Here is a 23946-nt window from a genome sequence, read left to right as displayed (position 1 = left end):
TGATCAAAATCAGACACACAAATTTGTAGTTTATCTAGTGATTCTTATTGTTTTTTAGAAAACATACCAGACACATGACGTACTGAAGGAGAACTTGTTGATTTCTGTCCATCTGTCGCAGTTGGACTAACTTCCTGAAACATAACTATTTTTCTTCTTTTGGATGGTTGTTCAGTTGATAAAGGTGTAGCCAAACGAGCCTTTCTTAGAAATTCCAGAGTAGTTCCAGTGGTGAAATCATCATAGTCGTCATCTGCAGTGACAACACGCAATTGATCTTCATCGCATGACGTTTTCAATGTTGCAGCAACAGAAGTGGAAGCAACAAATATTGGATCAAAAAACACAAAATCTTCAGAGAAAGATAAATCTAAAGTACGAACTTCTTCGCTTGTAGGTTGTAAATTCTTGAAAGAACACTGAAAAATTAATTTCAAAATGAAATATTAGAACTTCGATAAATTGAGTATAAAATAAAAATACTTAACATGTTATACAATTACCTTACTGAACATGCCAGACATAAAAGATTCATACTTAGTCCTTGTACACTCCACAGACCAGTTAAGTATTCTTGGGATGATGTTTCTCTGTTGCAAAGCAGTTTTTTTATCTACCACAGAGCAACACTCAAATACCCAGACATTTAAAGCGTGGGGCATTCCACCCAAAGAATAAAACTACTTTGCAACTTTGAAATTCTGCCGCCATGATTTGATCAAATTTTCAAAAGTTATCTTCCCCCATGGAAAGTGTATGTACCGACCATCCTCGACCATTTAGAAGTGAGCTACACTAATTGGTGCTTCTTTATGCTGAGATAACATGAATGCATGAACAAAATATAATATCGCAAGGTTCAGAACATCTCCAGAGTTCTCAAATTTTCCATCTTCACACGTGTTATCAGTTTTGACCTAGTTATACCCCCTCCAGATTCAGGAAAATACTTCGACATCAAAGGAGATTTTGATGATGAAGTATACATAAACTCATCAATATCACCGGTGCATTTAAGGCCGGTGATAATGGCAAACTCAAGCATGATAAATTTCAAAATCTTCCCCTGCACACATGTATAATATCAGACTTAACATTTCACCTTAAACATCTATGACATGTAATGTTGTCAGAATGTACAATAAAACATTATACAAAACGAAGACTTCATAAATGTATAATAACACACCCAGTTTCAAATGCCTCTTATATGTAATAAAAACATCCAATGTATAAAAAAATGAAATGTATAACATACTAGTAATATTATACATTAGTGTTGCACAAAATTCTATGTTCCACTATATTATACACTAATGTTGCAACGTAAGTAAAGTATAATGTTTAATCAATACTTTCGGAAGACGTGGTCTACCGGAATCATCAAACTTCTTCTTACTGGACATTTTTTAACTTGATTTCTTTGATTTGGAAATGGCCGCTTCCTTCAATCTCTTCATTATTGTCGGGTCGTTTCGATGCTTTGAACGATTCTCTGCGAAATTGGGTTCTTCAAAATCAAATGTACCAGGAACAAACCCAACGGGTATATCTTGTTTTTTAGAATCTAACTGACTAAGTCCTAAACTAAAGTTAGGACAATAATCCATTACCAATTTTATTCAGTAATTCGATTAACCCGAATCAACTACGAAACTTGAAAATACTTGCAAAAATGTGGTAAATCCTTATAAACAAACATGCATTCATAAAATAAACTGAAAAATACAAAAATAGGTAAATTTGAAAAAAAATCTACAAATCAAGAATCGAACTTGTATTATATGAAGAAAACATAAAAATCGAACTACTAAACTTGAAAATACTTGCAAAATAAGGTAAAACAAACATGCAACGACAACAATATACAGTCAATTTAAAAAATTGAAAAAGTTGAAAAAAATAAAATAAATAAAAATCTTCAAACTTACAAATTGTAACCCCCATTCTTGAATTTTATCGAGAATAAGGGGATTCAATTATGGAGTAAAAATCAGGTGTTGTGGGAGGATATGGGAGAGTAAAATACGGAAGAGAAAACTTGTTGAGAGATGTATAATGTTTAACAGAGAAAAAGTTGAAAATAAAGGAATTTATATAAATATTTTGGGATATGTATAAATACTTTATCAAATTCGTATATTATATAATAAAGTCATTTTATTTAGTGTATATATGTAAATTTTAGATATTTATATTTAGTAAATACGACAACTAATTAGGAATGCGAGAGAATTTCTGAAACCTTCATCTTAACTAATCTGAAACGTTCATTGTGCTTAGCCCAAAAGCCCAAATGTGAATAATAATAAGCCAAAATAACGTAACATTCATCTTAATTAATCATATTTACATAATTTTTTATTTGTATAAAGTAGTTATAAAAAATTTAACTAATTATATATTTTTGTTGGATGTATCGAGAGATAATTATGTATCTCCACAAACAAAATAATAGAAAAATATATCAAAAATTAATTATGTATCTTTATAAAAAAATAAATGTAACTTCATTGAATATATTATGTATCTCAACAGATTTAAGATCAAAATAAATATATTGAAAGCTAATTACGTATTTTTATAAAGAAAAAACACATATTTTTACTAAATATATCGAAAGCTAAGTATCTCGACACATCCAAGATTAAATTTCCCTAATTAAGATCGGGATTTAGTCGTTCGCCCTAGTAATAATAATAATGGTAACTAATACTAACTGTATAAATGGCATTAAACGAAACCCAAACAAAAAAAAACAAAAAGCTAAAAACCCCACCAGGCTTAAAGATTTCAACTTTCAAGAATCAAACACAGTTACAAATTCCACGCAAATAAAGAATCAAAATCACCCAAAATTTCGTCAACAGCCATAAATACCAAAAGGGTATTTGAAATTTTGGTCTATTTTTGTCTTCTTTGATCGTAAAAAAGGGTGGCGGTGTTGGTGGTGATTGATCAAGATGCACAAGAAAAAGTGGAAAAGAGTGGCTATTGTGCGCAAAGTATTAACTTTTTCCATAGCTGGAATTGCCCTTTTGGCTCTTCTTTATGTTCATGTTGTTTTTCCTGCATCAGAAATTACCAAGTTGCCTGATAAGCTTCCCACGGTACATCCAAAATTACTGTTTTTATGGTTCTTGAAATCTATTTTTTTTATTTGTTTATTTATTCTTGTTTTCTTGAAAGATATGTAATCTTTGTTTTATCTATTTTTGCTTGTTTTGACTTTTTTTAAAATTTATTATTGAGTATGGAAATGGATATTGAGGATTTTGTATATTGAGAAATCAGCTGGGGTGTGTACTTGCTTGTTATGATTTTCATGGTATTGGGTTTGGTAAAGTTTGTGTTTTTTTTAGTTTATTTGGCTAAATTGTGGATTGATTGATGCAATCTGAAATGGAACGTTGTAAACAAATGGATCTTGGGCCTAACTCGACCCCAAAGCTAGCTCATGAGAACAATTAATTGCCCATCCCTTTTCCGACGAGGGACTTTTAACAAACTTAACTTAACTTGAAGAAAATTAGGGATGGAAGGCGAAAACAGCACGAGATTAAGGGATATTTTGTTTATTGATCTAATCCTTGAGATTGAAATGGAAATAAGCCAATATGTTCCTCTAAAATAAGCTGTAACTGCCAATGCTAACTTGAGCTGTCTTTTCAAGCTACTTCTAAGGACTAGAAATTAGATTGTAATCATTAATTTTCTGGATTTCATCAAAAAAATATCTGTTTTTGGCGATGGTTGATGTTGAAAATACTTTTTTTCGTGTTTCTTTCATTTTGACGTTTGTTCTTGGTTATAGTTGTCGTTCAAGGTTTTGGTACTGATATGGGGTGTTTTATTGTTATAGCAACATGAAACTTCATACCAAAGGCTGAGTAGAGAGCGAAGCTGGATTCAAGAGCTTGCCCCACCCCATTTGCCAAAGGCTCCTCTCGCTTCTCGCAAGGTTTTATGCTCTCTCAAAAATATATTTCGATTTGTCTCTCGAGAAAAAGATATTCTTTCTTCTAGTAAATTGAGTTTATGATGGAATTAATTATGGATCTGGTATGATTCAACGTATGTTTGTAGACGTTCGATGTACAATTCTGTAAATACGAAGTAGTTATGCGTATTTCATGTTCACTCCTTTAGATTTGACAGTTAGATGTCGCAAGTCGGAATGGGAGTTTGGACAAGTTATGGAAACCGCCCCCAAATCGCGACTATGTTCCTTGTGTTTCTGCAAGTCCATTATATACACGTAAGTAATTCCTTGTCCGCTTACAATTCAATATTAGAGAGTAGCTTTGTTCATTCTTGAATCAAATGTTTATGATTTTCTATGTTGCTCATCTCTATTTGCAATTTACCTCCAGCTCCTCCAGGGTCTCGAGGCTATTTGCTGGTTCATACCAATGGTGGGCTCAATCAGATGAGAGCTGGGGTCTGTATTCTTCTCATCTCTTGTCGTTTTCACATATTAATGATGTCCGTTTCTCTTTCAATTTCAGGATTATTATTTTCTTTTACCCTTCAGTATCATGCTCCACTAGAATATTTATGTTGTTGGACACTATATGGTTCAGACTGTTGATGTTTACCTTCTTTGAAGATCCAAACTAAAACATAAATATTGGAATCAATCCTTTATGTAACTATTAGAAGTTAGGATTAATTCTTTTAAAGGAAAGAAATGATTCAAAAAGTTTAATGCTATGACTTACCTTCTTTCATTCATTTGTTGAATATGCTGTGATGACTGGTAATCATAACTCAAGCCATCCATAACCAGACATTACATTTACTCATGGAAAATGGATTGTGTTTCCTTCTATGGGTTGAGTGGGGTGAGTGGAAATCTGGTTTACTAAATGTGCATCTTTAACTAATCATAATCAAACTCGGCATGAATTTCTTCAATTAATATGTCTTCTGTCCCTTATTTCTAGCATTTGATTCACATCTCAATTCTTGTCGAAGACGGTTTAGTTTCCCTAAACCAGTATACGTTCTTGTTCCCAAATTTTTACCTGTGATTCTTTTCTTTATAAGGTGATTGGTCCTTCATGATTTTTTATGTTTTGTTGTGGAATTATGAAAGTTTGTCATCCGTGCAAAGTTCACATAATGTATGCATAGAACATTTACTTGTCATTGGTTGTGGCTTTCTGCTGAAAGTAATGGTTGTTATGTTGCAGATATGTGATATGGTTGCTGTTGCTCGCATCATAAATGCTACTCTTGTCATCCCTGAGCTTGATAAGCGCTCACTTTGGCAGGACTCTAGGTGCGTAATGTCCTTCAGTGAGCAATTTTTTTTGGGTATGCTCATTTTGAACTGTTGGTTGCAAGGGGATCAGCATCCTTTTCATCCTTACAGATTAATTGTATTATTTTTACTGTATAAATTGGTGAAATTTACTCTTCCATGACGTTGCAGCAATTTCTCCGATGTCTTTGATGAAGACCATTTTATTAATTCTTTGAAAAACGATGTAAATGTTGTCAAAAAGCTACCGAAGGAACTGGCAACCGCAACTAAAGCAGTTAAGCATTTTAGGAGTTGGTCTGGTGTAGATTACTATGAGGAAGAGATTGCACGATTGTGGGATGAATACCAGGTACATAAAACTAATCTGTATGCTAGCAAAGCAACAATGTTCATTTTGTAACGAATGGATGCCATCTAATCTTTTTAGATCATTCGAGCTGCCAAGTCTGATTCAAGATTGGCGAATAACAACTTGCCTCCTGATATTCAAAAGTTGCGCTGCCGAGCTTGTTATGAAGCCCTTCGATTTGCTCCCAAGATTGAAGCAATGGGAAAGGTGACCACTTATTGATGCTTAGTTCAAAAACATGTATAACTATTTCTTTGCGAGCTATTTCATTGATTCAACTTCTATTTACAGATGTTGGTTGACCGGATGAGATCCTATGGCCCCTATATTTCTTTACATTTGCGATTTGAAAAAGACATGCTTGCTTTTAGCGGATGCACGCATGGTCTATCCCCAGAAGAAGCTGATGAACTGAAGGCAATTAGGTAGATTATTATGACGTATAGTTATCTGATAGACGGCACATGTGCTTGCGATTAATTGTTGGCTAAATACTGACCTCTTCAAACAAAAGTTTGTCCACTAAGAAGCAACAACACTTTTTAACAACCATATGCGTTCATTTTGTTTTGAGTATTTGACACGTGTGAGATGCCTGGCTCTCTGTTCTCCTATTTTAGTTCCTGTGGGGTTCAATTGTGTAGTATACGAACTTCAAAACTATCCATTCAAGAAGTTGGTAAAAAAAGATGTGAACATCCACAAAGAAAGGATTTCTGAATGCCATCCTGATCAGTACATTTCTTCTAAAAGAAATCTATGATGATGTGCTTTTTTGTTTCTGTGTATAGTAATTGGCCTGAATTGTAGCCCTTCCCCTGTCACATCTATTGAGCTTTTAGAAATGTTCTCTCCTATCTTTTATTTGCATTAGTAGCATGCCATTGACTAGACTGTTTGAATTTGTAATCTGGTGTTGGTTATTTCATTATCTTGATCTTTCGTAGGGAAAACACCACATGGTGGAAGGTGAAGGACATAGACCCTGTAGAACAGAGAAGTAAAGGCTATTGTCCACTAACTCCAAGAGAAGTTGGACTATTCCTCTCCGCTCTTGGATTTCCATCAAACACTCCTATATATATTGCTGCCGGAGAGATATATGGGGGTGATTCCCATATGTCTGATTTGTTGTTGCGCTACCCCTTATTAATGAACAAGGTATATGGTCTGCAAACCTTCCTTGCATTTTTGCTTAATATCTTGGATGATTTTTGTTAGTCAGATGTCTGACATGATTGTAGATTTCTATGAGTAACTTTTAGTGCATGCTCATGAACTCAGAAGGTATGATAAGTGGTCAACGATTTAAGGATATTTTACTGTGTGAGATGGGCCTGTTGATAGTTTAAGTTGATAAGCACGAGATATAGTTTTATCACTGGTGCTATCGAACACATCACCTCCAAAATTGGGCATATGACCAGAACCTGATGGGCTCGTCCCACCAAACAAGCCACTGTCTAACTTGAGTAAGATCAACTCATCAACCCTCAAGACAATACTTAATATGTTTAAACAAGCAATAGTTAGTCTCAACAGCTTAAACATGATGATGGAACAATAACCAAGACTTAACTATAAATACATTGTGTTACAGTCTATTTAGTATAACTCTGTCTCTAAGAGTGTTTTACATCCAAATCAAACTAAAATAGAAGATGAATATAGTTCCACGAAGACTAGTGAGGTGATCATGAGAAACTAATTCAAAAACTCATTGTGCTTGATTCTTGGCCTCAACGCCTGTATATGCTATGTGAGTAACATAGCTGTTACAACTTAAATTGGCCCAGTTAGGATAATAATCTGAACATTTCCTTGGAATGAATTAGAATAAAATCATCTACAAATTTTGCTTAGTACTGATATCGTCGTTCTTTATAGCAGTATGCGTGGACCTTTCTTTTTGTGCTAGGAAAATACTATTCATGCTCATCAAGTGAATAGAACAGAACCGGTAAAAATTAATAGAATTGTTTTGGATCTTTTGAAAAAGTTGCAAATTTTAACTGTAATGCGTCATAGAGAAAACAGGTCACTCAGATATCCACTTCAAGCTCTGTGAATATTTGAAATGGCAATTGTGATGTTCCCATTGAGAAGAGCAAATTCTCTAAACGCTTAAGCTATTCTAACCAAATCAAAGTCATTGTTTTTCAGTCAGGGAAGTTGGACTTATTGTGATGCTTCTTGAGATCCCAAAGAGAACTTATGAGTGGTTGTCTGTTCAAGTGCTGAAACGGCAGCATCAATATTGGCATGAACGAATTGTTTATTTTACCTTTTCTCGCTAATGCATTATTATTGAATATCAGTATCCTATCTCAATCTATCAAGGCACGTTCCTTCAATTCTTGGTCCTACAGAAGCCATATAATCTCAAAACAAAGTACTTCTGAACTATGTATTAGTCTCTCGCTTGCTGAAAGAGTGATTTCCATCTTTCTTGCAGGAAAAGCTAGCGTCTATTGAAGAGCTTGAACCGTTTGTCAATCATGCATCTCAATTGGCTGCCCTAGACTATATCGTTTCTGTTGAGAGTGACATATTCATTCCTACCTACTCCGGAAATATGGCAAGAGCAGTCGAGGGACATCGTCGATTTTTGGGGCATAGGAAAACAATATCTCCTGATAGGCAAGACCTTTCTACACATGCTATATCAGTATCTTTAGTCCCCACTTAGTGTTTAGTCTGCTTGGAGGATTATAAATATCACCTGCTAATACTATCTTTGTAATCTCCAGGAGAACTCTTGTCCGTCTTTTTGACAAAATTGACCTGGGTACGATGAAAGAGGGGAAAAATCTGTCCAATCGCATTATTGAAACCCACAGGAGGCGGTATGTCAAACGTAGAGATATTTTTATCTGTTTGTGAAATATAATCACGGTGCTGATGATATTCTTGATGCCATTATTTAGCTGGTCCTGCCAATGTAGTGGTTGAATTTCTATATGTACGCTTACAGTTATCTACTTGAAATTAATCTTGTCCTATCTTTCGGGAGTCGGACATACTTTGTGGTATGTTTGGGCAAATGTTTGCATCTGGATGCGCTTCGAAATTTTTTCTGGCATTGGCCAGTATTGAGTGATATCTTTGTCACTTCCAATTTTTAGAGCCAAAAACTGAAATTACAATTTTGAGTGTTGTTTGCTCTTTACTACTTTTATAGTACATCTTTGAAATCTTGTGACGATTAGTTTCTCTTGGATCTGGGTTTTAGTCTATTGTTCCATCTGCACTGCGTAAAATCATTTCTCTTATTGTTATTAGATTGAGATATGAGTAGGTTAAGCAAAAGAATCAATACAAATTGGTATCTGATCTCAGTTGTTTGCTTTTTGTTGTCTTAATCATTTGTGCAGGCAAGGATCGCCGAGGAAGAGGAAAGGACCAATTTCAGGTACAAAGGGAACGGATAGGTTCCGTTCAGAGGAGGCATTTTATGTAAATCCTTTACCAGACTGTTTATGTCGAATGGAATGGCCATACATGAATAATTCTCATAGTATCAGCTAGTTCTGATGAAGCACAAGATCCATGTGTTGCATTAGTGATGATGCCGTTCCAGTCTTATTTATTGATGCTGGAGCAGGCAACAAGCTGGTTAGCACGCGAAATGTACATATACAATGAGAATAGATTGTTCCAAGTGACGGTATAGGTTTAGATGATTGAAGAAAATAGATTTCTCCATTTAGCAGAGAGAGGAGTTTGATTGAGATGAGGCTTCCGTGAAGGGGATGTCGATCAAATCAAAATGAAGAGTTGAGTATTAAAATGACAAATTTGTACAGAGGGAAGGCAGGCCTAATTGTGGAGGAGCCTGTTTTCTTATTTACATTTAGCTCTTCTTTTTTTCTTGGTGTATCTATTTATTCTTTACATTTTCACCAAAAGAAAGCTAATCAATTCAATTCCTCCTTATAAGTGGTGTACCTGGAATTGAGCTAGTCGTAACTGCTCCATTTGGCTCAACTTTCTGTGGAAAAACTTCTCCTTCCATGCGTCCAATAAAGCTTAATACAGTTATTTGAGACATGATTGAAATAGTTAAATAGCAGTACATAATTTAATTGAACAATTGTTTTCACAAATACCGAAGTGAAGTTCAGTTTCATCCATTTTGATAACCAATGTGAAGCCTAGTGGGTACTTGATTAACAGCAAACTAACATAGAGGAGCAATAGAAAGTCATGATGGACAAGTGTATTGTATGCAACCTTACCTTCTAAAGTTACACAACCATACATGATTATGTTTTCAACACACTTATTGATCTACAAAATTGAAGGATGGATATACACTAGGTCAACGGAATAAACTTCAAGGAACTTCATAATGAACATTAGTGTACAAGGATTCTATATTTACATTCAGAGGAGCTACTTATTAGCAAAAGCTGTTGAAACTAAGTAGAAATATCAGTTGCTGCACTTCTTGCTTTTGTATGGATGAGACAACCAAATAGAATACTTGAGCTCCATACTTCCAGCTTTTCCAGGTTCCTTCATGTGTTTCTTAACCTCCATACGAATTTACTTGCACTTTTCCTGCCAAATTTCCTCTCCATTGCCAAAGCGAAAATACCTAGCTACAACCTAAACTAATTTAATGAAATTTGAAATCTCTGAAAAGAACATCCTGTCAAGGAAACATTCCCTCCAGATACTCGTCAATATCTTCATTATCCGGATTATCAGATGAAGTTGAAGCCTTCGACCCTCTACTCCTGCCTTTCCTTCGTTCATAATTATCATCCTTATTTTCATCATCACTTACAGATCTTTCCCTTTTCCTTCTATGCTTATCCTTCAGATTTTCCTTAGATTGATCCTTCTCCTTCCTCTTTTTATAAAGAAGCTTTTCTGCACATCTCTCACAGGCTACCAATTTCACCAGAGCCTGTTTGTTTTCTCCAGCTTCAACATATGAAAAATTTACCTCGTAGCTTGCTAGACCGTCTTTCTCATTGCAGTGTTTGTTACCACAGACAAAATGCCCTTTCCCAGATGTCACTTCCTTTTCGGTCCTCCATCTCAGACCAATCTTGCCACTCTTATAGTGTGTCATATCAGCTATGCAATATTCTTTGAAAAGCTTGTCATAGTAGCGCTTCACCAGTCTTTGCTCCCAAGATGGATTCATATCATCTTCCTCAGTTCGTATGAATCGGTATCCTTCTCTAAGAGTATCCTGATCTGTTTTAACAGGCAACTTTTCTTGTGTAGATGTCTCTCTTCCATAAAATCCAACATAATCATTGAGGAACTTCTTGTGGCGATCATAAGCATTCAGGCCTCGTATGTGATCTTGGTATTGCTGTTTCCTTGTCTCTCTATCAAAGACAGCCTGCTTAAGAGACCCAAACGAAGCCATTATTTTCTGAATGAGGTGGAAATATCCCTGTTAAACCTTAAAAATATGAGGATGACACAGGTTTAGGGTTTAATCCACGTTTAAGACCACAAAGCAAGGGTTTTTCTTTGTAGCTTTGCTTTTTATGTTTCTTGATATCCTTGAGTTGGTTGAGTTCTATGAGAAAATGAGTAACCTTAGGAAATCAACAGTTTTGTAGTATGCTAAGGTATCCACAATCTCCTGCAAAAGTAATTAATCCAGTCAGAAAGCTAATAAACAAGAAGAATTAAAAGATTTATGACTTCCGAAAAGAAATAGAATTAAACGATTTATCAGCCAAGTCCATTACAAGGGAAAGGAAAACACAGAAGTAGCAAAGTTACCAGCACATAACTGTCACTAAGCAGTGTAATTGATTGAAGGGCATGCTTGAATATTCTGACCAACTCCATCAAAGACAAATGCATATATATTAACACAGATTAAACATGTGGATAATAGGCTAGTTTATCATAGTTTTCTGTTTTGAAACTAAACATGTTTATCATGGTTTTCTAAAAAGAATTTGAAACTGGCAACTCATAGTTTTCTGAAATGTAATTAGTTCTAGAAGTTCAAGTACACAAAAGCAAAAGGGAGATTAAAACAGCTCTAGCCAGCAGAGGCATTTAACAAGTGATTGTTAGGCTCATCTACTTCCGTGCAATCATGCCGGGAGCAAGGAACTAATAAGCCAAATTTTGGCACAAAGTCACAGACCTCAAAACCTGATTGTTATGGTAAAGGTAGTGGTTGTTGTATCAATATAACCGATTCTCTTAGAGCACCCAAAAAATTTGGTTTAAATATTCTTACACAACGAATTGTACTCAAACTCTGCATTATTTTTTACTATACCTGAAGTAACCAATCTAGTAAAATACATGATTCTCAAACTCATTAGTAGTAACTTCACACTCTTGCCAAGAGCTCCAATTATGATTCTCAAACTCATTAGTAGTAACTTCACACTCTTGCCAAGAGCTCCAATTATGCATATGCTAACAAGAGGTGGTGATTATCAGACAGCCACTTGGTATGGTTTAAACTATTTATTGTTCTAATTTGGAGTAAATTAAAGAAGAACTTTTCTCGACATCATTATTTGAAGAAAATAGAAGAAACAATTGCATATTGGTTAAGTATGGAGTTAAATAAAAACAAAAAAGATATGAAAAGTTTTAATTCCACAAGGATAGTGCATATTGTCTAGTATATCTGAAAATAAATGCAATAATAACTGTATATCGGTAATAATGTGTAGTAAATGATGGTTAGAATAATTTACGGAAATGCTAGAAATAAAACATAAACCAGAACAGTAAGCAACACGTCTGAATATGAACTATATCCTTCGCATCGGACCACAAAAAATTATACTTTAGCGAATTCTGGAATTCCTAATACTAAGAAACATATTCTTTAGATAGTCCTGGAAAACAAAGAAATGCATACAAACGTGTATCGTGATAATATACTTTGTATACAATCAACAGAATACGCAATATCCCATTAAAATTTTACTTTTACTTGTATCATTAAAGGTCTTCCATGTAAGTGTCTTGATATCTAAAAAGTTAGAAAGTCATGTGCACTACAACCATGTTAGCAATTCTTTCATCCACCAAGCTTCCTAGAGTTCACAGTAGGGCTCCTCTTCAAAATAGAGTTCCTATCTAAACTTTCTGATTATGTGATATATCTCTCAAGTAAAAAAAGTATTAACAAAAAGAATCGCCTCGTGTGTAACAAGGCAGCATGGTCTCAAACTGTTTTGCAATTCATCATTAAAGAGGATCTCCAGAATCTGCTTATTTTGGATCCCCAAATTAATATCCTAAATAATTACTTCAACATACATACCACTCTCAAATCTACAACATTGTGGAAAAAAGAGTGAAGGGCTTGTCTTTTATATCCTGATATATCTTGATAGATTGTTGGGCAAGAATAACTATAAGGTGCATGCAAATATACTAAGCTGTCTCTTCATTTAACATTATAGTACCTTTTTGATTTAGAACTATCAATATCTTACGGTTTTTTCCAGGAAGAGTGGTCCTTAGGTAGGTTTGATTCCACATGAGAAGTCATCAATATTTCAACTACATATCTGTCTCAAACCACTAACTAATTGCTCGTATTCCCAGCATGTATAGGACCTAGTGGTTAGATTTGGGAAGCTATAATAAATGTAACTCCAGTTTACCATCAAAGTAATAGTCTTTATTTTTCCTTCTAAATTTTTTATGTTACCTTGTGACCAGAAAACAATATATCAAGCTGCAGCAACAATTGAAAATGAGGCAACTAATATTAATATATTAGAATATCTTACTACTACATAAAGCAGTATGCATTCCACAGGCTAGGGTAATGAAACGCAGCTCATGAAGCATGTACATTCATTAGCTCTGCATCAATTGACTCACAACTCCACTTTTCTTGGAGTTTTGAAGGATAATAAATTTTTCTTGTAGGATAAGAAAAATGTAAAGACTCTTATCAGTCGACACAACTTGCTTTAATTGGTCTTGCCAGCTCGCTTTGTCTTGCCGGTCAAATGAACGTAGCTGAAATGAGGATGCTTAGATGGATGTATGACATACTAGGAGAGCTAAGATTAAGAATGAGGATATACACAGCAAAGTAGGAGTGGCTTCAGTGGTGGACAAGGCAGATGCCCCAGTGAGGAAGTGAGGATGTGCAAGAGGTTACAAGTGATAGGTCTTATCCTTACCAATATTAGTATCATAATCTACCATTACCTTATTCTTCAATTTTATTTAGTATGGTTGTTTCTTTTACTTTGTCTATCTTGACTATTTTTGTTGTAAATACTCTTACTTACTCCAATATTTTCATTTTAGCGCTTTACTCGTATATTTCTCAAACTTGTTTTGAGAAACGCTTTTCTTGAGATCGGGATCTATCAGAAACAACCTCTCTACCCCACAAAGGTAGGGATAAGGTCCGTGTACACCCGCCCCCTTCCCAGACCCCACTTGTGGGATTTCCCTGGGTTTGTGGTTGTTGCTGATCAAGTTCCTGTTTGTTCCTAGTTCCATAATACATGTATGTTGATCCTGTAGTAACTATCCACTTCATTATCAAGAAATAGCAAGTTCTATTTTGAAAATAGGGCGAAGGCTGCATGATTGTTTAAAAACATTTAGTATTAGCTCCAATCTTTTTTTAGGTAAAGGTTTCACTTAGTCGTCAGGCCTCTCTTCTCCTCAACCATAGACCCTACCCTATCTCCTTCCTCCACTTCTTTTCATTCTTCATAATCTCTATGTATTCTAGGGCTACCCACAACCACAGACTTCAACTTCAACAACAAAGAAGTCACACAAACTGGAGGATACAAATTTGAATGCCCTTTTTGGTATACACAGACATAAGTAGTCAGTTGAGTGCCTTTCATAAGCCCTATCCGCCATAAAATTTCCTAAATTTCCAGATCATCTACCAATCAGAAATGAAATTCAGATCAGGTAAAACACAAAGTAACCAAACTCGTTTGAGCAAAATGCACAACTTCAATATCTATTTATTTATTTATCAAAATAAGATGTGTTTTGAGAAACATTCAGCTGTAGTAAAAAGTTGGAAATTTGTAACAACTATACCATATAACTAATGCTTGGAGTCATGAATCATGAAGAACGATGAGTAAGCATATCGTATGTTTCGGTCTTTTAGCTAAGAAAATGTAGGAAATGAAAGGGCTTTTTCTTCCCTCTTTATGGTATATACCTTATAACTAATGCTTGGAGTCGTGAATCATGAAGCAAAGAAGAATAAACATATTGTATATTGCACAATCTTTTAGCTAAGAAACTGTAGGACATGAAAGCCCTATTTTTTGCCGACAGTTACCAGTTTAAAAAAGGACCTTCTTCTACCCTCTTTATGCTACTATAGAATGGTATAAAGATACACAATGCAGCTGAAAGTTTTACATTCAACCCGAACAACAAACTGTCAGTGTTGCACCCTGAAATTGATATTTACCAGCATGACCAACATGAAAGTACAATTGGTCAATGAATTCCTACATAGAGTGTACTACTTTGTGACGTCATTACGTCAACAATCAATCCCAAATGCTTAATCCAAACAGGACACTCACAACCAAAATCTAATAATATGATTTTGTTAGGATAGTGCAACCCCAGTAAATCAAATTATTTAACCAACTTTGCACTCAAGGGAGTGGTTGTTGGTCTCAGGTTCAAATCCCAGCAGAGACAAAACACTAACTGATTTCTTCCCATCTGCTCTATATCTTGATGGAGAAAGCTACCTGCTACATGCTGGTGGTGGTAGGTGTGTAGCACGTATCACGTGGAATTAGTCTAAGTGTGCGCATAAGCTGACCCCGACACCACATTTATCAGAAAAATAATACTAATATTTAACCAGTTGATGTGAAGTTATTGAATGCAGGGAGGTGCTCTAAAGATCAAAGCACTTTGATTTACACAAAAATGGAAAATAGACAAATCAACAATTTATAACCCTAGGTCCAAACATATAATAAATAGAATCACACTGTCCACAAAAAAAAAAAAAAAAAAAAAAAAAAGGTAGATAAAGCAGAGAGAGATGTAATACTAACCTGAAGATTAGCAGGCGGAGAAAACAGAACAAAAAGATAGAAGAATATTTATTATTACTATTATATGGTGAATTTGAGACGCAGGAAAAAAAGAACGAGGTGGCTGCTGTTCGCTCAATTCCATCGCAAGTATTGAAATGTCAAAAGTACCCCTTGTTCCTTCACTTAAGTTTTAATTTTGAATTTGTGATCCATCTAGTATTTGATTTAGCATATTTAACCTCCAATTATTAAAATATATGCGATTTTGATCTCTTTGCTTCTAGATATTCAGAAATATAACATAATTATTAGTCGTTTCACCACTTATTTAACTCATATATGTTATTCAGTTTGTGTTGTTATTCAATATTTAATGACAATATAATTCTAAAGATAGTTCAAATACAACATAATCCTTAAATTAAAGTATTCAAAGTATTTTTAAGTGTTTTACTTTTAATTAATGAAAAAAGGTCAAATATACTTCCGAACTATTGAAAATGATACTTACATATTCTTCGTTATATTTTTAGTTTATTTGTGCCCTTGATGTCTAACTTTGGGTATATATATACTCCAAACTATTGAAAATGGTACGTATATATCCTTCAGTTGAATGGTGTACTCCCCGTGTCCTCAATCTGGAAGGAATTAACTCATTTCCCTTACAATTTACCTCCTGACCTGCGATGAAATGATATATATGACCGGAGTTGGAAGCGAGTTTCGCCACACCTATTTTTTGGTGAACCAAAATCAATGTCGTCACAGAATATGTCTTTAGGATGGGAACACGAGAGCGAAACTCGATTTCAACTCTAACCGCAAAACACTTTCTCAACAGGTTAGGGGATAAATTGCTAAGAGGAAATAGGTTAATTTCTTTCAAATGAAGACATGTGACTTAGCATCGTCTATTTAATTATTCATTTGGTTCTTTTAAGGCGCACGAAGAAATGACCCCACAATACCAGCAAGGCATCCATAGCAATTGTTTGGATAGGATAACACAATTGTGTCCAACTCCAACACATTATATTGACAGTTTGACATAGCTAAAGATTTTGAAGACCCCACTCAAACTGATCACTATCTACTCTCCTCCACTACTCTTCCAACCATTTTCTCCTTTGCACAAACAGAATCTTGGAACTAATAGCAGCTCTACAGAAGGAATGGTCTCTTTTGCTTCAACACTTCCCTCTTTGGTTTCACTCAGTCCCTCCCAATCTTTCATTACCAATGCCTCAAGATCCCCTCATCAACCTGTAAACCTCTCTTTATTTCTATATATGTTTTGTTTTTGTTTTTTTTACAATTTATACTTGCTTTTCATGATCACTCACAGTTATTTATCCTGCCCACTAACATAATAAAGATTGGATTTTTAGAGTATTTTTGTTAGTACAAGTTATGGGATGGAAAGTTGTGAGGTTGGGCAGAATGTTGCCCATTGTATGAGGTGATTTCTTTAGATGGTCACTCAACTAATAGTTATAATTTCAGAAAGTCAGGAAAACGTGACTGTTTAAGAAAATCATTACTTAGTTGTGGGGCTGAGTCAGCCTTTGGGGGTTCACCAAACAACCTTCGGCGGAAAATTATACATCACTAAAATTATGTTTTATGTATATATAATAGGTGTTTGAACCCCCTTCAATTAGTTTTTGTTCAAACTTTGAACCTCCTTTGTGGAAATCCTGGCTCCACCTCTGGTGACCAGCAAGGAAATCAGACCCCCCACCCCCCAGTAATTTCTCCAAGTGGTATTGACAATATTTCGTATTTATTTTTATTCTTTTTTGTGAACATTCCAGGGTGTGATTTGTTGTAAGTTTGGAGCAGATCATAATAATGAGGATCGCTTTCGTAGACGTGATATTCTTCAATCCGTAGGAGCAGCAGCAGCAGCTATGGTGAGTCCCTTGTTTCCATTTAAGCAGGATGGTTTTGCGTTGTTGGAAGAAATGAGTTAAACTTCAATAATGTAGTGTAATGTGATCATCGGGTGTGCATCTTGATTTGTGTTGTTGGAAGAAATGAGTTAAAACTTCGTAAAGAACAAAAACACTAGTGGGGTTCGATCGAACCCACATTTTTGGGTGGAGGACATTTTACTCTCACCTGTGCTCCATTGTACCAGCGTCCCATGTTTGTATGTGGATTCACAGAATTTTATAGTATAAATACAAGGTCTAAGTAAAAGCTACTGGGTTCGACCGAACCGCCCAAAACCATCTAGCTCCGCCTCTGCTAACAATGAGAAAGATGTCTAACATGTTCGCATTAACTACCGTCAACAGAAGAAATGATTTAAACTTCAACAATGTTGTATACTGCAATCCAATATGCATCGAGAGCAATTACATTGTGTCTAACAATGAGAAAAATGTCTAATTAACAATTAGTAATCAACTAACTTAGTGCGGAAAAATAATTTTTAGTATCTAGGGCTTTGCTTAAATACATCCTATTAAAGCTCCAAATTTTGTAACACATAATTACTGTCAAAGCCTCTAAGGTCATTCCCACTCTCAACAGAAATAATCAAAAACTAGCAACAAACACATATATACATTTCCATGTGTAGCCTTGATCATAGGTGGCTCAAGGACAAGACCAGTAAAGCATTTGTTGTAGGCCCTCAAAATTTTGAAGCCTCTAACAAATTGTTAAAGACCAGTGTTTAGAATTGCACCCGCAACGTCGCATAATGCGGCCAATTAATATGGAACATTAATATTCAAATGAGAATATTCTCATTTATGGCTCATTTATGAAACTAAATTTAGTGTAAGTATATATTGAACATATTAATATTCTCATTTTTTATTTTTTTATTAAATTGCGTTTCACTTCAATGATGCGGTCGCATCGCATCACATCACGCATCGCATAATGCGTGATGCAGAGCCTTGTCGCATTTTTCCGCATCACGCATCTCTGAACACTGCCTTCAACACAAGATTATAAGTAATCTATCCAAGAAGTATGTTATTTTTTCAGAAAAGAGATAAGACAGAATTATAAGGCCAAGTCCCCTGACTTCACGGAGTGTCCTTAAGGAATAATTTCCCTCATTGTATCCGAGGTTATGGAATCTTCCTCCCAGGATAAAATGGCCTTCAGTCCGAACAATAGTGGTACCTCAAATTGTTGGATTCTTCGAATTCACTCAATAGCTTAATGATCACGCAGAGCTTTTGTACAGAAGAAGAGTATTTTTGCTGTCAAAAATTATACCAATACTTGAGGAATATATCAAGTATTTATAGTCTTTAATGTGTCTTTTCAGAAAGGATGCATTGGTTCAGCAGAAAGGCACCTTTCAGTAGCAGTCACGTCCCTGCGTCTAGTTTGTGCTGGACTTGCGCCTGATCTGCGGCCGCAGGTGACGTTTGGCAAATTCCAGTAGCTTCTGCGCTACATCTGCGCCCACAGGTCGCGTACCTGCGCTGTGTCTGCGCCCGCAGTCACCCTACAGCGCGAAACAGTGTGCCTTTTCCCTTGAAGGGTCGCATCCCTTCGTGATGCGTTGTGTATACGTTTGCATGGCGTCAAAATTGCGCCCGCACTTGGATAAAATTAATTATATCAGATTTTGGATCAAAAAATTTCACTTGTAAACAAGTTTCAAATAAAATTTGTCTAAAAAATTAGATCTCATCGATCAATCATAAATCCAAATCCAAAGCCAAGCAAGCGACAACGACGGCGCAAGGCTCCACCTTGTTCTTGCCTCACTATCCATGTGGAGTTAGTGTTTCTCCTTAAAAACACTCCAAAGTTCCTTTCTCCCACCAATGTGAGAGAATTAGTGAACTTTCCATTTTGAGAGTACACTTTCTAAATTGATGTCTCCCTTTCCCTCCACCATTTTTCCCTCCATTTTTCATTCACATACATTGAACTCAACAGTACTAACTACTGCTGACAGGTTATGTATGTTTGTAATTTCTTTCTATTAGCTCTCCTAACTTATCTAAGTCTTCGTCAGTTTGTGGTGCATTGAGTTGAGAGTCAAAGGACAAAGGAGTACAAAACCTTCTAACTGGAAAAGATTTGAGTGAAAGCCAGCTGCATTAAGTCCATCGATAGTCATTTTTTTTCAATCAATCTTCTTTCTTTTGATTGCAATATTAGGTTCCGCTTTATTTTCAGAATTCACGGAGGCACAAACTTCTCCAGCACCTAAGAACTCATTCATCGTAGTACACATATTCATCTTTTGAAAAAATGAAAATGATTACATGCAGATAAACTCAAAGTAAAGAAGTAAGATAGATGGAAAATTGTACAACTGGAGATAAAGTTATTATGGACCAAATATTGAAAAATTTATTCAAATGCATGTGTGCGCTAACAAAACTTAAGAAATTTACATGGTGGATTGATATCTCATCTAACAATATAAGAGTGTTGAGATGATGATTACTTTCAGCTGAATTTCTGTTAGGACTTGATAGCAAGATCCACCTCGTTTATTGAAGTAGCTAATGCTGCTGATTTGATACAACGCAGACAGCGGTCAGAATTTCAATGTATGCAAGTCAAAGTCTTCATTTTCTTTGCAAAAGCAAATCTGCCACGCTTCATTTCACTGGACTGACACTCCTTTTTCTTTATTTACAGCAAAGATAAAGACGACTCTTTTCGATGCTATGAAGGTGAATCGTTAATAAGTGGTGCTAATTACTCAAGTTGAACATACAAATTCTGAAAGTTCTTTGTACCTTTTCTGTGTTTGGTTTCTTCCAGGCAAATCCGGATATAATTCCATCCGTACTAACTTTAGCACTTAACGATGCCATGACCTATGATAAGGTCAGAAACCATTATCTCCTTTATCTTGACTGAGAAAAATAAAAGACTTTGTGTAATTGAGGAATATTCTGCAGGCAACAAAATCCGGAGGTCCCAATGGATCAATACGCTTAAGGTACTTACTTTTCATGATTCTATTGCCTTTGATAAAGTGTTATACTCCCATGAAGTCAAATGAAAAATACCTTTTTTTTTACTGCATCTCCTTTTTTTAAGTTGAAAGTGGATAAAAAAGACTCTAGTCATAGTGGCAGAGCTAGGGGCCAGAAGAGGACAGGCCGGATCTAGAGGCCTGATGAACCCAGTAGCTTTTGTTTAGAGACGGATTCATGATTTAAAACCATTACTATTGTTGTTTTCACTTGAGGTCACGGGGAACACATAAATTTCAAATCATGAATCCGTCTCTTGAAGGAGGTTCATCGAATCCCCTTCGCTGAAAAATTACACTATATATAGAAGGACGAAAATATTTTTCTATATATATATTAGATGTTGAATTTCGTGGTATTACGTTTGTACTTTATGAATCCTCTCGATGAAAATACTGCTTTTGCCATTGTGTGGTAATGTTTTCATCAATCCAAATGCATTTAAGTTCTCTGTTAGGTTTCAGGACTGAATTTGATGGAAATGTCATAGATATATGAACTGTGTTCATTAGCCTGGCTGACTTTTTGCTGAAAGTTGATTCACCATTGAGATATTACCTTGCATTTTTTACATCTTTCTTGTACCCTTATTCCCCATGTGAAGCTCAGAGATCAGCAGACCAGAAAATAAAGGGCTTGTTGCTGCTTTGGATTTGTTGGAGGAATCGAAGAAGGTTATAGATGCAGATTCCAAAGGTGGACCAATTTCGTATGCAGATCTCATCCAGTTTGCTGGTAAGTGGTTTTAGATGCTAGTTTGTTATGCGTTTGGCTTCGTGCTTCTGTTAAACAAGCTTCATTAATAAAGAATACACCTAGAGGAGATTTACCAACAAATTCAGGTTCTTTCTTAATTTATATAATTGATCAGAGATTGTCTGGTCGATATACTCATAATAACTAGTCTCTCAAACGTAACAGTTGTGGGAGTCATTCTAACTTTCACTGGTATCTTCTACAATCTCTTTTATCCGACCTGTTTTTTGCCGCATTTCGTCTCCAACTATAGCGTCATTTAGTGTCCAGATATTAGTCAAAGGTAAACTTGGTTTCTAAAGCTAAAACTGCACTGATAAGAAAAACTATTGAAGTCATAAGCTTAAGACAGATAACTTTAGGTGTTTGTTGAATGTCATAAACGCCTCAGTTAATTTTGGTGCCTTGCTGGAAAATTCTGTCACGGTTTTCTTTTGCTTGATACAGCACAAAGTGCAGTCAAATCAACCTTTCTCGCTTCTGCTATTAGCAAATGTGGTGGTAATGTAGAAAAGGGAACTTTGTTGTACTCTGCATATGGTTCTAATGGACAGGTTAGTTTTCCAGTTTATGTTCTTTCCACATCTGAATATTGCAGAGTTCAATATAATGTTAGTTCTTTCTGACTAGTAAATCTTCACTTGAAAAAGATACTCTGATCAAAATGAAGAGAAATGCCAATCATTTATTACGTATATGGTTTTCAACAAAGTAGTTGATTCAGATTATTTCTCTCCAAAAAAGAAAGTTGTTGCTTAAGATTGATTGTGTCTAATTTTTCCCTCTGCCTACAGTGGGGCCAATTTGATAGGCTATTCGGGAGATCAGATGCCCAGGAGCCTGATCCAGAAGGGAGGGTGCCTCAATGGGATAAAGCAAGTGTGCAGGAAATGAAAGACAAGTTCAAAGCTGTTGGTTTGGGCCCTCGTCAGGTAAAAGAGCAGTTATTATTCGCGACAGTAGATTTGTACATTTTGGACCTAGTTATCGTAACATTTCTTTTCGGAGAAAAATAATTTGGATCCGTTCGTGTTAAATCTAGAAATGGAAAAGATAGGAGGAATGACTTTTGACTAGACAGATTAGACCCTCAGCTGTGCTACTGCTGCAGAATACTTCCATAAGCATTCCTCCTTTAGCTTGTGATCCACATTGGACCTTGTATCTATTTGTAATCAGTAACCTTGTATCTATTTGTAATCAGTAGACTGTTTAATTTCAAAAGCCAGGACAGAGGAACATGTTCCCCTAATTTGTCGTAACCAAGATAAGATTGATGTCTCAACTGAAAGTTAAAAAGTCTCCGAGCATGCAATCCTGCTTGCTTAACGAAAAAAAAAACTTTTAATGTTCGTCCACAGTTACAAAGATGTTATAGCTGATTCTCTAGACGAATAGTAGAACAATTTACAAAATGCATTACTTTTATGCGTGTCCTTATTAGGTGCCAAAAACTAGTGCTGCACCTTCCTGAAAAGATAAATTTGATAATTGACATATTTACTTTGTAGTTTTGGTGAAAGGATATGATTTCTACTTGTAATGTTTCCACCTGAAGTGTAGAAACAAAACATTAAGGTTCGATCCATCATTCCAGTGCTTAGCGAATGATACTCTGAACAAAGAGCCATACAATTTACAAATGCATTATACTTTTTATGCTATGTCTTTTTGTCAGTTGTCGATAAGTATTTTGCATCTACGAACAAGATCAACCGGTAACATTTTCTTTTCCCATTAGGTAAAATATCTTTATAATTAATGTAAGAGCATAAACAGCTAACTATAATTTTCAACTTCTGCGCAGCTAGCAGTAATGTCTTCATTCTTGGGTCCTGATCAAGCTGCAACAGAGGCCCTACTTGCTACTGATCCAGAAGTTCTTCCTTGGATTCAGAAGTACCAAAGGAGCAGGGAAACAGTATCTCGAACTGATTATGAGGTTAGTATATGCTATCCTACTTAAATTTATAAAGGACCTCCGTGATAGCTAAGTATAATCTCATCGAGGATTAAATAATAAGAGGCTTCGTAGTTGTGTCAATGCACCATCATTACAGTTCAACAACTCGTGTTAGAGCTGCTAACTACCGGGAATATTTGAACAAAGACGTGCCATTACTTCCACTTCGCTATCTCTCTTTTCGTTCACATGATTAGTTACCTGTGTGTGGTTGTATTAATGCTTAACTAACGGCGAATCTATATAATTTCAGGTTGATTTGATTACTGCTATTACAAAATTAAGCAGCTTGGGACAACAGATAAACTATGAGGCATATACTTATCCTGCCAAGAAAATTGATTTAAACAAACTCAAGTTGTAGAAAGGTGTCAGCTGCAGTTTTTAGCACTATGAATTGAGATACATCTGCTTACTGGTAAAGATTTGCAGATCAGTAACAGAGGTTTGAGATTTTTTTTCCCACGAGGGGATAGAAACCGTTTAGTTTACAATATGATTTTTCAATCAGTGTTATATGCTGGTATATTGTGCCAGTAGAACCTCTATATGTATTGTCCGCCAGGCGCCAACAAGATTGTCTTTCAAGATAATTCATGCAACATATTTCATTAGCC

General features: G+C 35.5%; 3 protein-coding genes across 5 annotated transcripts; 2 read left to right on the top strand and 1 right to left on the bottom strand.

The window, feature by feature from the left end:
• Positions 1-2707: 2707 nt before the first annotated feature.
• On the top strand, positions 2708-9666 carry LOC107867446 (O-fucosyltransferase 7). The gene is made up of 12 exons (XM_016713696.2): positions 2708-3110; positions 3863-3961; positions 4159-4258; positions 4374-4441; positions 5196-5284; positions 5438-5618; positions 5697-5825; positions 5910-6043; positions 6566-6779; positions 8074-8258; positions 8369-8464; positions 8993-9666. Exons 1-12 carry the CDS (start codon positions 2964-2966, stop codon positions 9144-9146), a joined length of 1596 nt encoding a protein of 531 aa, XP_016569182.2. The 5' UTR covers positions 2708-2963; the 3' UTR covers positions 9147-9666.
• A 273-nt stretch (positions 9667-9939) lies between these two features.
• On the bottom strand, positions 9940-15793 carry LOC107867447 (protein FRA10AC1). Of its 3 annotated transcripts, none has more exons than XM_016713697.2 (2): positions 15653-15793; positions 9940-11229 (listed from the first exon to the last, which is right to left on the bottom strand). In XM_016713697.2, the coding sequence occupies exon 2, from the start codon at positions 11005-11007 to the stop codon at positions 10276-10278; it is 732 nt and encodes a 243-aa protein (XP_016569183.2). In that variant the 5' UTR covers positions 11008-11229; positions 15653-15793; the 3' UTR covers positions 9940-10275. The 3 variants fall into 3 exon arrangements, with proteins under 3 accessions (XP_016569183.2, XP_047266922.1, XP_016569184.2); XM_047410966.1 differs by lacking the exon at positions 15653-15793 and adding an exon at positions 13367-15288; XM_016713698.2 differs by lacking the exon at positions 15653-15793 and adding an exon at positions 11373-13326.
• An 817-nt stretch (positions 15794-16610) lies between these two features.
• On the top strand, positions 16611-23943 carry LOC107867450 (thylakoid lumenal 29 kDa protein, chloroplastic). The gene is made up of 11 exons (XM_016713701.2): positions 16611-16902; positions 17452-17550; positions 20091-20175; positions 20267-20301; positions 20393-20458; positions 20533-20573; positions 21215-21345; positions 21814-21920; positions 22161-22298; positions 23174-23308; positions 23583-23943. The coding sequence occupies exons 1-11, from the start codon at positions 16810-16812 to the stop codon at positions 23691-23693; spliced, it is 1041 nt and encodes a 346-aa protein (XP_016569187.2). The 5' UTR covers positions 16611-16809; the 3' UTR covers positions 23694-23943.
• Positions 23944-23946: the final 3 nt, after the last annotated feature.

This window comes from Capsicum annuum, chromosome 4 (assembly GCF_002878395.1).
Source record: "Capsicum annuum cultivar UCD-10X-F1 chromosome 4, UCD10Xv1.1, whole genome shotgun sequence".
In the NCBI taxonomy this organism is placed as follows: domain Eukaryota; kingdom Viridiplantae; phylum Streptophyta; class Magnoliopsida; order Solanales; family Solanaceae; genus Capsicum; species Capsicum annuum.
The sequence above is the reverse complement of the archived record's forward strand: the minus strand, read 5'-3'. Positions and strand labels throughout refer to the sequence as shown.